The following is a 17,577-nucleotide window of genomic DNA, read 5'->3' on the forward strand; positions in this document are numbered from 1 at the left end:
AATTAGTTTGCTGTCATAGTCTAAGAGACTGATAAAGATAGCCAAGTGCTGTACAATGTTATCTCCATCAGACCCATAGACTTTGAATCAGAGCTGCAACAACCCATTTAAATTCTACTACAAAAATGTTTTATCTATAGTGTTTCTAGATTTCTAAGCCGCATTATCACATACAAGTGCAGGTTAGCGTAATCTGAGTTTAGTCATCGCTATGCAAAGCACAATGTGAAATAATACTTAATACATTGTTAAACATTATTTGCTCATAGATTGTATAGCAGGTGTAACTGTACTTGTTTAATTTGGAGCATGTTACATAGACTTAGTGAACTACACCCGTAGCAAGATGACCTTTGGACATAGTTTAGTTGAATTTTAAGAATTTATCATGCATACATTAACTTGTTTGACCAGCACAGACACAGAAGCTGTGTTCACACACTACTTTGTTACTGAGAACGTTAGTCTTTTTTATTGCAGTACTGAGTACAGCATTTTATTATGCATTTCAGCTGAGATGGACATTTTTAGTATGCCTAGAAAGCAGAGATTTTCAATTTCTATGGCAATTAGCTTATAGGTAAAATGCAAAGTAACATGCTAATTATTACTGCAATTTATTTATTTTTATGAAAAAAACATGTGTGAACCCAGCCTAAAGACCCTCCATAACACACTTAATTTCACATTCAAAGTCTGTGCCAACAAAGCCTGAGTTTGTAACCCCTCGTTCACATCTGCATTTGTTTCCGTTTGGGGAAGCCCACATAGGGACCCCCCCAATGGAATACCAAACGCATTTGCATCCCCATAGACTATAATGGGGTCCGTGTGCTCTCCACGTGGGGTCCGCAGTGAACATGCGGAGAGGAAAGTACTTCTCAGGCTACTTTCCTCTCCGTATAATTCGTGTGGAAATCTCACGGCAAGTACACAGACCCCATTATAGTCTATGGGGTCCATGTGCTTTTACTGCACAGTGCTTGCAAATGCGTTCGATAGTCCATTCGGGGGGTCCCCATGCAGACTCGCTGAACGGACTACCTAACGCAGATGTGAACCAACCCTTACTACACACTTTGGCAGTTGTGTGCAGCTGATTCCCCATCTGAAGTGGCCAGTGACTGCACGAGTCTCCCGATAGAATAGACATTTGCAATAACTTGTGCTTAAGGTTAAGGCTACTTGTTGCAGGTCACTGCAAAAAAGCACTGTGGAAAAACCGCGGTGGCAATGCATCACAATTTTTCCTGCAGTACTTTTCACAGAAAGGCTGCAGAGTTTTTCTCTGTGTACTTTCTGCTTCAATTACACTTATTCCTGCTCACTGCAAACTCTGCTACCCCTTCTGTCCTCCAGGGGGCCCTTTGCATTCCAAATAACATCACTGGGGAAAATGGGGAAGTGGAAGTGGCCATGAGCAGGAACGGGGATCGCTAAGTAAGGCCATGGCAAGAGTATTTGTTGAGAAAACTGATACTGCTATTATTACACTCTGGGGTCTCAGGGAAGGTGAGCCAACATAAAGACCTGTATAACTCCTGGGCTCCGAAGCGACACTACACTTTTTTTGGGCCTTTGTAGTGACGTCACATGAGTCAACCTGACGCCCAGTGTATAATGACGTTGGGATAAGCCATATCTGTGATGTCATTGAAGAGGTCCGAAAACAGCAGGGAGTCACACTAGAGTTGGAGTGCAGGAGACGTGAGTAACACTGGTTTTTATGTTTGTCACTTCCCCTGGGCTTCCGATCATTACATTCTAGGGGTCTAGAAAGACCCCAGATTATAATAATATAGTTTTGAACCCAAAATGTATGCAGTATTTGAAACAAACACTGTTGTGGCCAGTATGGGACATAATACTGTGTGGAGGGGCCAGTATGGGACATAATACTGTGTGGAGGGGCCACTATGGGACAGTTTACTATGTGGAGGGGCCATAATGTGGCAATATACTGTGTGCAGGGGCTGCTATGGGACATTATACTATGTGGAGGGGCCACTATGGGATTTTATACTGTATGGAGGCCACTTTGGGGCATTATAGTGTGTGTAAATGGTGTGTTATACCATGTGGGAGCCAGGAAAGTGGGCGCTATGCCGTGGAGGGGGAGGCGCAAGTCAAAAGTTTTCTATGAGGCCCAGTCCTTGCTAATTACGTCCCTGTGGGCTACCGTGGGACATTGTACCTGGTGTTGGGGTCACTGTGGGACATTATACTGTATGGAGGCCACTATGGCACATTACATTGAAGGAAAGGGCCACTGTAAGACATTATATTATATGGAGGCCACTATGGGACATTACACTGTGTGAAGGAACCACTGTGGGATATTATACTGTATAGAAGCCACTATGGGACATTGTACTGTATGAAGGCTATTAATGGACATTATACTGTATGGATGCCACTAGGGGACATTATACCGTGTGAGTGGCCACTGTGGGATATTATACTGTATGGAGGACACTATGGCACATTTTATTGTAAGGAGGCCGCTATGGGACCTTATATTGCGTCAATGGGGCCACCCTGGGACATTACACTATACGGAGGGCACTATGGAACATTATACTGTGTGAAGGGGCCACAGTGGGATATTATAGAGGCCACTATGGGACATTAAACTGTATGGAGGCTACTACTGAACATTATACTTTATGTAGGCCACTATGGAACATTATACCATGCGAGGGGCCACAGACATATAGGGCATATTTTAGCAGGGAGTGTGCCCAAAAATTGTATAGTTCTTTGAAAATATGAACCTTTATTGTTAGTAAACTTGCATTGGTTGTAAATAAAATGACTGTAAATGAGTCTTACCTGTGTTCTTCCAGAGCTTTGTATGTAGCTGCGGGCAGGAACTCTCGAAGGTCACTGTCACATTTAATGCATATTGCTGGGAGTTTGTACGTGGGGATTGTACATGGAATGAAAAGAAATCTTGGACACTCCAAAATGGGGTATTTGACTCGACATGTTGATAAAAAACTAAGCCGGAATCTACCTGTAATGCAAAGGAGTTCTGTTTCAATATCCTGAGATGCTAAGAAACATACAAATGAACAAGCAGGATATAATACTTTAATACTCACCTCTTCTTGGGTAAAGTTAGATAAAGCCTCGTTTTTTCCTCCATGAACAATTTTACCAACCTGCGGAGGATTATCAATATGATACACTAGTACAGGCTGAGTGCCCTTTTCTTCATTGGTGTTGGCACTTAGATGTTGCTTGGTAATTTGTTGAATGGAATCTAACATTAAAAAAGAAGAAATATTGTAAAAAAAAATATATATATATTTTTTTTATTGAGGAATGAAAACATTGTTGGTCACTTACATGGACACACCACCAGGTTATGTAGTGATTCCATAGTGATTGTGATTGGCGTTGCTTGTATGTGGAAAAATAATTGTTCTGATTCGTTTTCTCCATCGGAAACTTTGAAGAAGAATCCCCCATACAACTCTCCTGAGGGAAGATAACAGCCTCTTACATTGACTTGCTTGTCAATTATTTCATACCTTTTTATAGATTGCCTATGTTTGCCCTACGATGACTAGATGATATGGAAGGGGATCCTAGCTATCCATACATCACACAGAATGCCATTTATTTAAATATCAATCTATAAATATACCCTGAAAAATTAGTGAAATAAATAACTCAAAGAAATATATAGACAAAATATAATAGTTTATTACAACACAAAATAAATGCAGACCACTAAGATCAAAAACTATTAAAATTCTCTACTAATTTGCGTTGGAATCCGTGACGGACTCCCTATAGAGTTTACAAGACAGATGTGAACCTAGCCTAAGTACTAGCAAATAGAGATGAGCGACTGCTGTTCGGATCAGCCGATCTGAACAGCACGCTCCATGGAAATGAATGGATGCACCTGGTACTTCCGCTTTGACGGCGGCCGGCCGCTTAACCCCCCGCGTGCCGGCTACGTCCATTCATTTCTATGCGAGCATGCTGTTCGGATCGGCTGATCTGAACAGTATTCGCTCATCTCTACTAGTAAACAGAAATGGAATAATACTGACAAAACAGGTACAGTATGTATTTATTAACAATTAACGTGACCACGATCTCCAGCCCTCAGCCCAATGCGCGTTTCGCCCCCAGAATAATCTGCAGTTTCCACAATACTTCATCTTTCACATGAATTAAAAAAATTTTTAATATCAGTAGTCTGAATTTATTTTGTGTTGCAATACACTATTAGATTTTGTCTATATATTTGTTTGAGTTATTTATTTCACAAATTTTTTAAGGGATATTTGTAGTGTTGTGTAGGCCCTGTTCAATCACATTGGAAATTTGTAGGATATTCATTTGTACCCTGTTAAGGAAAATGGATGTCTAAATTAGACTTCTCATGGGAAACTGCTGGGAGGTAGCCAGATTAGAACTAATATGAGTGATATATGAGCTGCTCAGTGCGCCCACTTCATTTTAAAAACAATCACTGGGTTTATCCACTCATTTTTACAGCTTTACCTGTTCACTGTCATCCAATTATCAATCCTGTTCTATGAAGTTTCATTACGTGTAATACAAGCTGCCTAGACTGGCCCATTACTCTATTCAGCTATCAGCCCCCACTATCATCTGTACAACAGGGACCCACTGGCACTCAATAACATTCACCCTCTCTGTATTAAATGCCCATGTGCCCATTTTCTGGTAACTAGGTCTGCATCAAATATATCTATATGTTTTGATAGCTAACGTATCTTACCTCTATGCAGAAACTGCACCATTCCCAGTTCCAAATCTCTTTGTGAAAAGCTTAACACTCTCCCAGGGAAGCCCCTTACGATCACATCTCCATTGGACGGTGGGATGAAAGAATATACAATGTCTTCAGGTGCAGTGTCATCATCAACAGTATGCAGTGTGTCAGTGGTGATAATAGCAGTGTCACCCTCCAGTATCTAGTGTCAAAAGAATACATGTTATAACATATACCGTGCACAATATGTACTATTGGTGCAGCAGGTTTGGATAATATGGCAGTGAGGGTGACTTGGGAGGCAATTAAGTAAATATTTGGATAGATATAGGCACATATACATATATTCATAATATACAAAAAAATTACCCCTCTCTCGTTGCTAATACTAATCGAATTTAAGGAATTTGATTCACTGTTGCCCCTGTTTGTGCGCTGCCACCTCATTAAAATTATTATTTTTTTTTAATTACTATATCCAGTACAAATATGGTGATGTCTCTAAAATATACTCAGCCTTCACAAAATTATTGCAGGGAAAAGGATTCCCCTACATTGGACTGCAAAAGTTAATGATCCTTAAGGACAAGGGAGGCTTTAATTTATGGGGTATTAGGGCATATAATCTAGCATCTCCTGAGACATGCAGTAGGTTGGATCAATAGTACTTTGCATTAACACAACAATGGAGGCTAACTTGGTACACCCATGGTCTTTGTTAAGTGTTCTGCACATGCATTTGGCTAAGCTACTATAATCACACCAGAATATAATAAAATAATAAGTGTTTAATAAATGAAAAGAGATAATATTTAGCTGTGGTTACAAATGATGTAAAAGCTCACTGGATGGGGAGCCCATTATATATCATGCAGTATATATCATGCAGTGATATATACCCATCAATCACTGACTTCCACAGTTACATAGCACGCACTATTTACGGTCCAACGCCGAGGCCAACTTGAAACAATAGACACATGGTTTTTATAGTACCTTTGGGTCATGTGAGGGGCTGAACTTATGGCCTGAGCTGGTCAGCTTATGACATGACCATTTATGGTACAAGAATTTGAAGAAATTCTTATCTACTGAGCAATATCGAGTGACCAAAATTAGTATACAGACAAAACTACAGAGTGAACCTCTGTTAGGATTGTGCAGAAGCTGCGGCCATGAGATGGGCGTCGCTGCCTGTTCTTCTTTACAGTCCAGGGTTGCAGGGGTTAACCTGCCTTGCAACAGCCGGGTGTGGTTGAGTCTTTGATGGACTGGTGTGTCGACCAATGGACGCTCGGATTGGGCAGCTGGGCTATTTGCTGGTGACCGCCCCTTGCCTATATAAGGGGGCTGGCCTGATCGCTTGGTGCTCTAAGATCCACTTTCAAATCCTAAATGGTGTGTGTATGTGTGATTGGGTTCCAGCCTGTATAACCATAGTTGGCCTAGCTAGAAATTATCCCTGAGACAGCAATGCCACTGATAGTCAGGCAGCATGCTGCCTTGTATGGTGTGTGGTAGAATCTCAGTTGGCCTTAGCTAGCTTCTCCCCTCAGTCAGTGTTCACACTGAGAGTTTGTTTGGCAGTAAGCAGCCTTGGTGGTTGGGTGGAACTGGAAGCACACAGTGTTACTTGGTCTCTGGCTAGTCCAGGAGTTCTGGCTAGCCAGTTTATTTGTAGCGGCTGCTCTAACTGGACAGGACTCTGTGAATGGTAACAGAGGTCAACTGGTTGTTTTTTTAGTTGGCAGTGACACTAACTGTCAGACAGTGTTCACACCAGGTTGTTTCACAGTTCAGAAGCCCAGAGGGCTCCGCAGGGTTTTCATTTGTTTAATTTTTTTTTAATAAACCCTGCTGACCATAACAACCTCCTAAGACATACAACAAATACATATAGGTTGATCAGTAAGACTTTAACTCCATCATATCACATTAATAAAACACTGATTTCATGGAAAACATGTCCATTACAGCTACCTACATCCCTGGGTTCTAGCTGGGTTCTTACTGTTTTCCAACTAAAACTCCGAGTTTTAATTTTAGTCAGTATTTTGTAAATCGTTTTTTGGCTTTCCATACTGCTTGAATCCTTCTAAGTATGCTCTTGATTAGATTCAAGCATATCTCAACCAAAATCTGATCCCAGGTCTCTTCTATATGTTCCTAATGTTGGTGCATACTGGTCGACTCACTTCGGTATAAATACAGCTTTTTTGTCAACTCTACATACGTGTTCAGTAGGGTTGAGGTCTGGGAACTATGGGGTTCAATCCAGCAACTCTACTTCATTGTCATTCATCCAATTCGTAACTAATCTCGGCATATGCTTTGGGTCGTTTTCTTCCTGGAACACTATAAAGTCCTTTTCATACCCATAGTACTCAAGTGTACGAAGTAACTCATCTTGTAGGATACTCATATATAGCTCAGCATTGACACCACCATCCATCCTGGTTAAGTATCAAAGACCCAATGATCAAGTATTCACGATACCCTATTCATGCAAAACTATTTGTTCACTCAGTGAAAATCTTCCATGACACTGAATTACTGACTAATTCTAGAGTGGTTGGTTTCTATAAGGCATTTTGGTGCAGGGAAACGCATTTTTAAAAGTTGTGTGCTGTCTGACCTCCCTTCTAGCCTACTCAGAACAGACTGCTTGATAACTTGCCCAAAGGGTGGTCTGCAGGGTTTGGACTTGAACTGTACTTAGGAATATTGGGGAAAACTGTTAGACCTCATCATTTAGAAATGGCAAAGCTGACACAATAAAAATTCCTTAAAATTTTAAATATAATTTTTGTCGCTCTGAGGGCCTTATTTACACATTGGCTTCAACCCTTGGTTCTCTGTCTCAATGGTCATGTCCCATATTTATGGAGTGCTTGGAGGCAGAGTGGCCAATTAAATTAGCCCAAAAGCTTTTTTTAAGAAGTGAGCCCACTGTATATTTAGATTTTTTTTGTGATGAAGAAGTTACAGAAACTGTGGTCCGCTTTAGATATTTTTGGGTGAGAGGATAAGGGGAAGATGCATCTTTTGGTCTCATATTGTTATATGTTTTTTATGTAATTATGTTTCTCTGTTTAAGTTCTTTCCTTCTGATATTCTCATTCTGTCTTGGGAGAAGACAGCCGACATGTTAGCACCTTAACTTATTGTATCACCCTCAAATGATGGAATTTCCATTGTTGTATTGAATTGATGTGCATGAACATATATTATCTCACATATTTCTTCTTTCCATATATGAAGATGTACATTTCTTTTGAAATTAATCTAATAAAAACTATAGCATATTATAGAAGAAGCAAAGTATATGAGATTTTTATAGATGTCATCCACTCGCTACAGAAAAAAATCTGCAGCAAAAGTTGAACTGCCCTGTGGATTTTAAATCTGCAGCCTGTTGGATTTTGCTGCAATGTTTCAGTCTAAGGCACAACATAGCGAGCTGCAGCCAAAAATTGTTTAGGAAAAAACTGTGATGGAAATGTATCATGTTTTTTCCTGCATCGCTTTTCACAGAAAGTCTGCAGAGTTTTCCTCTGCTTCTGCTTCAATACCTATAGGGGGAACACCAGTGTTTCCATAGATATAAATGACATGCTGCGATTTACAAATCGCAATGTTCTGCAATGTGTTAATGTGATTATCCAGAACCTCATCCACTTTGCAGGTACTGTAAAACGCAGCTTTTTTTGCCACAGCATTTCAACTATGTGCAGCCCCAGCCGCACAATGGATTTCACCCTTTGCAGTGTATAGGATGAATTCTGTTAGTGTTACGCTGAGTTCACACCAGCGTTTGGTGTACGTACTCAGGTTTCCATCTTCTGCCGGCAGAAGACGGAAACCTGTCAGACCGGGTCCGGCCATGAGCGCCGGGGAGCGTTTTATGCTCTCCACGGTGAAACCTTTTTTTTAAAACCGGACACAAAGTACTGCATGTCCAAAAAAAACGGTGTCGCCGCGGAGAGCACAAAACGCTCCCCAGCGCTCACAGCCAGACACTTTTCAAACCCATTCAAATGAATGGGTTTGAAAAATGCCTGAAGGTTTCCGTATCCTGCCCAGTTTTGGGCAGGAAACGGAAATGTATATAAACGGAGACCGGGTGCAGATGTGAACGAGCCCTAAACATGACACTATATGTCAGACTATAAGAAAATCAGCTATTAGTTTTCTGTAGCTGCCTGTACTATACTGATCTAATCTTCTATACAACAAGAGGATTTTCTGCCCCTTCCTACACCGGTATCAATTCACCCTCTTCACCCTGGTCTCAGATTCCCAGGTCAGTTTTCTGCAAAGGCTCACATGACTTGTAGCAGGTGGATAATTGATGGAAAGGTAGGAGGAGAGAGACAACAGTCTTCTACTGAAGCGGTAAACAAAGTAATAAGCACTGTATACACAGAGAGCTCTGTACACATGGTTACCAGGATAGTGACTGCATGTGCATAACAAGGACATGGACATCAGATTCTGGGGTGTGTAATACAACAAAGAAACATGAAAAAAAAGCAAATGGACAATAATAACCAAGCTGTGACATAGCCATAGTACTGCTTGAATACTAATACTATTCTGATAGTAACAGTAATACAAGTATCAAAGCATAAAGTTTGAATATAATATGATATTTTAGCAACCACAGTACTTCCATAACAGAACAACCCAAGTAAAATCTATACAATTGGTGGCTATCATTCATTTAAACTGTATCTTTTACATAGTCTTCAATGATGCAATGTTCCTTACTGATGTCAGTGTTTGGTAGGGCATGCTGCACATAATGCACGTAAAGCTACAACGTATTCTACCATATTGTGAGGCTGGGGTGATTTTCAGTGTAACTTTCAGCTGCTGCAGTAGATTACTTCCACATCATTAGTCCACGTGTGAACATACCCTTAGGCTGGGCTCTCATTTGTGCTCTATTTGGAGGTGGAGCTGACTATAATAATGTTTTTTTTCATTGCTCATCTAACCTATAATGAATAATAGTTATTATTCACTTTCACTACTATTGTTATTATTCACATTACTTACTATTGCTAGTATTATTTACATATCACTACTACTACAAGTACTGCTGCTATTACTCACATTACTTACTACTGCTAGTATTATTTACATACCACTACTACTTCTGCTATTAGTTACATACAGTACCACTACTATTGCCATTACAGCGATGAGTGAACCTCTCTAGATTTGTTTAGTTTCGGGTTCAGGTGGTTTGGTTTCATATTAGTTTTGGGTCGAGCAAATATAAACCACAACATAAATTGGCTTGAAACATTGTGTATTACACTGTCAGGGCTCCAATGAGCCCTAGCTATCCAATTTCTTGTGTTTTAAGGCAGTGAAATGTATGTATATGACAAAACAGAATGTAAGCAGTGGATACAAAGGTGCTTGCCCTTGTTTGCCCATGGCAGTTGACAAAAACATAAAGATAAAGAATGGTCATATACTGTGTGTGTGGGCTATAAAATGGGGTCATAAATTGTGTGGGGGCCATAAATAGAGGAATCGTATGCTATGTGGGGGGAGGTAGAAAAAAAAAAGGGGTCACATAATGTGTGTGGGCCATAAGAAGGGGTCAAATACTGTGTGGGGGGCATTAAAAAGGTTTGACATGGCACCCAATTTAAGCTACTTTATTTTTTTTTTTAATACAAATTTTGTCACAAAAGGTTATCCATCACTGGTGTAGACTGTAAAACAATGTGCTTCTTCCTTACCCTTCGTTCACATCTGCGTTGGTATTCCGTTCGGGGGAGTTCGCATGTGGACCCCCTGAACGGACTACCAAGCACATCTGCAAGTGCTGTGCAGTAAAAACACACGGACCCCATAGATTATAAAGGGGTCCATGTGCTTGCCGTGCAATCTTTGCACTGAATATGAGGACAGGAAAGGCGATTGTTAAGTACTTTCCTCTCTGCATGTTCCCTGTGGAGATCGCGCAGCAAGCACGCGGACCCCATTATAGTCTATGGGGATCCGTGTTTTTACTGCACAGCACTTGCAATTGCGTTAGGTATTCCGTTGGGGGGAAGTCCCCATGCTGACTCCCCCGAAACAGAATACCAACGCAGATGTGAACCAACCCTTAGTTTGCTGATATCTGTGACAATATGAAACGGGTTGTTTTTCATAATTCATATTTATATTCACTTCAAAACAGAGATAAATGTCTTGAATAGACAATTGACAATACATGCGACTTTATAATGAGAAGAAGAAAACACTTACTAATAGACAATAGGACAGATAAAGTACCGTATATACTCGAGTATAAACCGAGTTTTTCAGCTCAGTTTTTGTGTTGAAAAAGTGCGCCTCGGCTTATACTTGAGTCAATATGGTAATTTAAAATGTCACATGACTGGTCAGCAGTGAAAGACATCTGTGGGAGGCCGCTAGAGCAGCGCTGCTGCCGACAGGCGAGTGGTGAGGCAGCACTGTCTCCAGGACCGCCCCAAGATATTTCCAGAGCGTTTTCTTTGCCTTGGAAACATCTTAAGGTGGCCCTGGAGACAGTGCTGCCTAGCCACCCACCTATTGGCAACAGCGCTGCTCCAGCAGCCGCCCACAGATGTCTTTCACTGTGGACCAGTCATGTGACATTTTCAATTACCGTATTGACTCGAGTCAATACAGTAACTACAGTGCAGTGACTCTGCTCCAGTCCTGGCCCCCTCCCCCGGCTACATCACATGCCGGGTGACATGGCCACATTAGCTCAGGCCTGCACCCGGCGTGTGTCGATGACATCTTACTGCGTATCAGCACAGGCCGCGTCATCACGCCCCCTACGCTGAGACGCAATGTACTGGTGGGAGAAGACGAGCAGCTGCGGGAGATGAGGAGCAGCGGTGGCAGCAGCAGCAGCACGAGGTTGGTAAGTATGAGAACTTAATGTTTGTTTTATAATAGGCTGCTACCTGCTGGAGTATTCCCAGCAGGTATCGGCCTATTTACCAACCTCCCTGGGCCTGCTCATTGCCGACCCCCGCTTCACCTTATACTATAGGCCGCGGAGGCCGGCAGTGAGTAGGCCCGAGCCCACGCCGCGATCCCGCTGCTATTATTATACTCGGGGTCTTTTCAGACCCCCGAGTATAATAATCAGAGCCCCAGGGGAGGTGAGAGAAAATAAACTGTTTTACTCACCTCTCTGGGATCCGATGTTAATCCTAGCCGGCTTTGGGCCTGTATGATAATGTCCCAGATGTCACGTGGTCTAGGATATTACCATATAGGCCCAAAGCCTGTGCTAGCAAAACAATATATGCCCAAAGCCTGTGGTAGTAGTAATAACCTGTTAATGCTAGCACAGGCTTCGGATCTGTAAGGCAACAGGCTGCTACTGCTATCATAAGGTTTTGGGCCTGTATGATAATATCCCAGACGTCTAGGGCATTATCATACAGGCCCAAAGCCTTAAGGTAGCAGTAACAGCCTGTTGCCATACAGGCCCAAAGCCTATGCTAGCATTAACAGGTTATTACTACTACCACAGGCTTTGAGCCTATATGGTAATATCCCAGACCACGTAACGTCTGGGATATTACCATATAGGCCCGAAATCGGCTAGGATTAACATGAGCACAAACAGAATGTCATGCCCCCTCTCGGCTTATACTCAAGTCAATAAGTTTTCCCGTTTTTTTGTAGTAAAATTAGGGGGTCGGCTTATATTCGGGTCGACTTATACTCGAGTATATACAGTAATATGGTTAGATACACACTGAGATACACCTGGTACAACTCACAGAAAAGTGAGTAAGCAAAAATATATGCAGAATATATGTTCAATATCTTGTTATTCTTTTAACAAGGAAATGGCTAATTTTCTTACATCCATGCAAAGAATTTCAGTTTGGCATTTACTAATGATCTTTTTCCGTTACTGGGAAATTACTCTATTAAGAGAAACCATTGGAAAATCTGTCTAGGAATTTATTAGGAAGGTCTTTTCCAAAAGACTTGTTCAGGCAGAAATTTATCATGAACACATTGGGTTTTTTTATGTGGGTGATTTATGAGACTTATGATCAGATTTGCACCCTGATAACTAACTAGTGAGTTTGCTTAAACAGAATTCAACACAAGCAGCACTGAACAGTGCAAAGTGGTTTCACAAGTATACAATGGGATAAAGAAACACCCCTTTATCGATTGCAGACAGAGATTAAAGTGCCCTTCCATCTCCACATTTCTTTATAGACATTGGGATAGATTTACTAAGCCTAGATTTGCACGAATGAGTTTCGCCTGTAAAACATGGTCTGCCTGTACGCCAGATTTATTGGTGTGATCAGTATGCTGGGGGAGGGACTCCTAGCATAATAGTTATCTATGATGCTGGTAATCCCTGCCTCCCATAGACATACTGTGTGTGCAGCCTGTGGTCGGAAGGTTCACAAATACATATCTGCCAAAAGACACATGAGAACACAGTGTTGTCATTGCACAGCAGCTTTATTATCTCCATGGACTTCTAAGGGTCCATTGACGTGGAGTTTTTTGGCACTGATTTTGACGCTGAATCCGCATCAGAATGCATGTAGAAAAAAAGCCTCCCTTTGACTTCAATGGGTTCCTTTGACTTCTAAAGGTCCATTCACACTGAGTTTTTTGCGCTAATTTTGATGCTGAATCCGCATCAGAATCCACGTGGAAAAAAGCCTCCCATTGACTTCAATGTGTTCCTTTTTCCACTAGCAGGAGGGAGCCTTCAAGCACAGGTGGGAGCTGGGCCTCATTAAAAGGCCTATAAAAGGTTGAAAAAAATGTTGAATCCAGCATCCATGTTAAATAAAATAAAAAATCTTTATTTTTCCAATTTAAAAAATATGTCCAAAAGACTAGAGATACTCCCTACCCCAGCACACCAAGAAACAAAAGTGACGTCGGCTGACGCATTTTAGCACATGCGTGCCTTAGTCACAGACTAGCTATGACTAAGGCACGCATGTGCTGAAATGCGTCAGCCGCGTCACTTTTGTTTCTTGGTGTGCTGGGGTAGGGAGTATCTCTAGTCTTTTGGACATATTTTTTAAATTGGAAAAATAAAGATTTTTTATTTTATTTAACGTGGATGCTGGATTCAACATTTTTTGCATTTACCACTCCGAGTCGACGGGGATTCATCTTCCGAGCACCCGATCTTATCTTCTGAACCGTGAGTGTGAACTGAACACATCAATGCATCTGGATGTACACACTATATTGGACTGATGTTATTTGAGTGATCCATAGAGGCCATTTCATCTTTAGCATTTGATTGTGTGAATTTCACATTGCAAATTACGAATTTTGAATTGTAATACTTCGAGTGCATTTATTAAGAAGGACTTTGTTTGGGCTGTGTATTCCCTTCCCCTTTGCTTCCTAGTGCAATCTATAAAAGGTTGGGCAGTTCCTGAGGAGTGAGGAGGAGCCGGGTTCTGTCTCAATACTCTAAAAACTGGTTAGAGTCCAGTGTGTACAGCTGACATTGGTTTTGCTCTGTGTGTTGACTGTGTGTCTGAAGCAAGCCACACGTACAGTTAGGGTATTCTCTGTATTTTTAGTATCTCAGACAAGCAGGATTTATGTTATTTTTTGCATGAAGTTAAGGCTTACTTTGTTTTGCCGTTTTTGCAAAATAAACATACAGGGTAAAACCTGTTTGTTCCTGGCTTTTTGTGTCTGTCTCTGACTGTTTGGGTCCACTGCAGCTACCACTGAGCCTATCCTCCCACAATACCCAGAAGCCCTGATATAGTTGTTATCTTCACATGTCGGCAGCTATACATCATTTAGCTATTTTAAGTACATATAAAGAAGCAGTTTCCCTCAAACAGTCTCTGAGAACAGGAAAACTAATCTTCCGAAGTCAATGTCAACTTATCTGCTTTGGCTCTTATCACTATTTTCTTAACAACCATGATAAGCAAATTAAAGGCTTCCTAGAAAAACATCAGAATAATCTACTCTCATAACTTGGAAGAATTAAAGTTCCCAGTTCCTTATTTTTAGAAAAGTCTGATGACAATGCAACAGGCTCCTTGTTTGCAAAAGTTAAGTTGTAAATTCAGAAAAAACCCAAACATTTTTACTTAGCTATGAATTAAAAATAACGGGGAAGTCAGAGACAGGACAGATATTTTTTTAATACCTTCCTATAGCAGGTGTTCTTAGATTTTCGATTTTGACTCCCCATGTTCCAAAAGTCTTAACCGCTCAGCTCCTGAGTGGCTGCCATATTTAAATACCTGACATCCACCTTGCTATTACAGCAAATGTTGAGAAAGGGTTGAAAGAAAAAGCTGAACTTGAAGGGAGTCTGTCAGCAATAAATTGATTACAAATCTAATCACAGTACCTTATATTCTTGATTCATACTTCCAAATGTGCCTCGATTCAGTTTTGGAGCCCCATTTTCATGGGGCCATTGTGGAGCATATAATACTTTGTGGGGACCACTGTGGAGCGTATTATACCGTGCTGGAACCACTCTACATCATATAGTACTGTGTGGGGGCCACTGTGGAGCATATTGTACTGTGTGGGGCCATTGTTGAGCATATTATACTAAGTGGGGCCCCTTCACTATTCAAACACATCCTCTGGTTTATAGCGGTTTTACACTATTATGACAGGCTGTAATAACATCACATAGTGATTAATTATAAAACAGGTCCTGTGCGATGTAAATAGTGAAGGTGTCACAGTGTGCAACACAGAACCTTTAAACAGTTGATCAGCAGGGGTCCTGAGTGTTGGAGCCCCAGTGATCTCTTACATCTCCTAGATTGTTAGGATCCTGCAAAGCCGCTGTTTCCCATAGAATGCAGCCCCAGAACTGTTTACATGCCGGCACTGTGCTGTTCACTTACAGTTGTGGATATTAAAGCTGTATCCCTTTCAAGTATCTGAGATATTGCTGCAGCACTCTTAATCATCACTAATAAGAATTTACTGTATGGAGAGGGTAGGGGGTCCCAGACAAAAGTTTGCACCTGGACCCACAAGACTTTAGTCACTCCATTGACTGGATATATATATAGTCTATGGGTGGTCTGGAATAGGTTAAAGTGCAACTAAACTGTTATTTTTTTTTTCATATAGCAATAATGCCAGTGAAAGGAATACATTTTGCAATATACTTCACTAAAGAAAAGTACCCATGTCTTAATGCAATACTTCTGCGTTTACTTATTTTCTGATTAGTTTACAACAGGGGTGCTCACACTTTCTCAGGGAGGGCGGCATTTTTGCTAACCTAAACCAGTCCAGGACAAGCTGTCATGGACTGACTTAGCACCGAGCGGTGATTTGGGGAGGCCACTGGAGCAGCACTGCTCCAGCAGCCTCCCCTCACGCTCAGGCAGAGAGCAGGCCCTCTCCGTGCCTGCTCTCTGCCGGCGAGTGGCGCTAAGCCCCACCCTCTTCGAGTTGTCACGCCCCCTCCGCTCAGCCACGCCCCCGCTCCAGGCCTTCCTCACTGCTCCCTGCTCCTGCTGAAGGCTGCCTCCACTTCCCCTTATGCCCTCCAGGGGGCCCGTGTATCCCATATCAATGATGTGATATGGGACACCCGGGGCCCTCTGGAGGGCAGAAGGGAAAGCGGCGTTGGACGTGAGCAGGAACAGGGATTGGTAAGTAAATAGGGCTCCAGCAGCTAACAGCCTATTAAAAAAAAAAACAACACAGCAGGGGCCCACCGCCCATAGTTGCTGCTACTGCGGTAGTTACACTACTGTGCTCACCTATCTATCATTATCTATTTTGTACTCCTTTACACACAGGGATAAGATACGTAGTGATTTTACAGCACAGATAAGATACATACAGTTCAGATACAGATACACACAGTACAGATAATACAGTACACATAAAATGTTGGGATAATGCACACTGTGATGTAACAACGTTGGGATAATAAACACAGTAAGATTAGAGATAATTATTATTCAGAGATTCAGTATAGGGATAATGGCCTCCAGCACATCATAGCAAAGGGATAACGCACACACAGTAATATCATTATGTACCCTGTGACATCACACTGTGTGACGAAAGTAATTATAGTGATGTCACATGTAAAGTAATGGAGGTGCATTCAGTTTTCCATATTCACGATCATCAATAGTTATCACTAACTGCCCCTTGGGTTTCAGTGGAAATTGAGCCCCTTTAGTTGTTAGATCTCATAGCTGCTATGTCTGCTGCCTCGGTAGTTACTCCTATGGTTAGCATACAGGTGACATGCAGGGGCGTAACTACCGTGGTAGCAGCAGTAGCAGCTGCCACAGGGCCCGGGCCATTAGGGTGCCCGGTGACAACCGCTACCGCTGCGTTTTTTTTTTTTTTTTTTAAATAGTCTGTTACGGGCCCCATTCACTTGCCGATCCTGGCTGGGCCGGGATCGGCAAGTGACACCGCGGGCTCCACAAACACTATCATTATACTCGGGGGTCTTTGCAGACCCCCGAGTATAGTGATCAGCGGACCGGGAGACGTAAGGAACATAACAAACACTGTTACTTACCTCTCCACGATCCTGCCTCCGGCCTCCCTCATTCGTGTCTGACGTCTCTGACGTCACATGACCCGGGTCTGCTTCCCGGGTCATGTGACGTCCGACGTCATTAATGCAGGACAAGAGCGGCAGCCGGTAGCCGACAGCCTAGGAGCCGGGCACAGGTAAGCAACTGTTTTTTTTTAAAATGTTTTTATTCCCCTGGGTCTCTGATTATTATACTCTGGGGTCTGAAAAGACCCCAGAGTATAATAATTGTTTATGG

The 17,577-nt window shown here is 41.9% G+C and overlaps 1 protein-coding gene across 1 annotated transcript in view; it reads right to left on the minus strand.

Moving 5' to 3' along the window:
- The window catches only part of CSPG4 (chondroitin sulfate proteoglycan 4), a 72,755-nt gene that overhangs the window by 2,886 nt on the left and 52,292 nt on the right, over positions 1-17,577 (minus strand). The window contains exons 6-9 of the mRNA XM_075273746.1: positions 4,766-4,961; positions 3,352-3,483; positions 3,105-3,265; positions 2,833-3,016 (exon numbers count right to left, since the gene is read on the minus strand). Coding sequence (XP_075129847.1) covers positions 2,833-3,016; positions 3,105-3,265; positions 3,352-3,483; positions 4,766-4,961 — 673 coding nt within the window. The remainder of the gene's footprint in view (positions 1-2,832; positions 3,017-3,104; positions 3,266-3,351; positions 3,484-4,765; positions 4,962-17,577) is intronic.

This window comes from Leptodactylus fuscus, chromosome 5 (assembly GCF_031893055.1).
Source record: "Leptodactylus fuscus isolate aLepFus1 chromosome 5, aLepFus1.hap2, whole genome shotgun sequence".
Lineage (NCBI taxonomy): Eukaryota > Metazoa > Chordata > Amphibia > Anura > Leptodactylidae > Leptodactylus > Leptodactylus fuscus.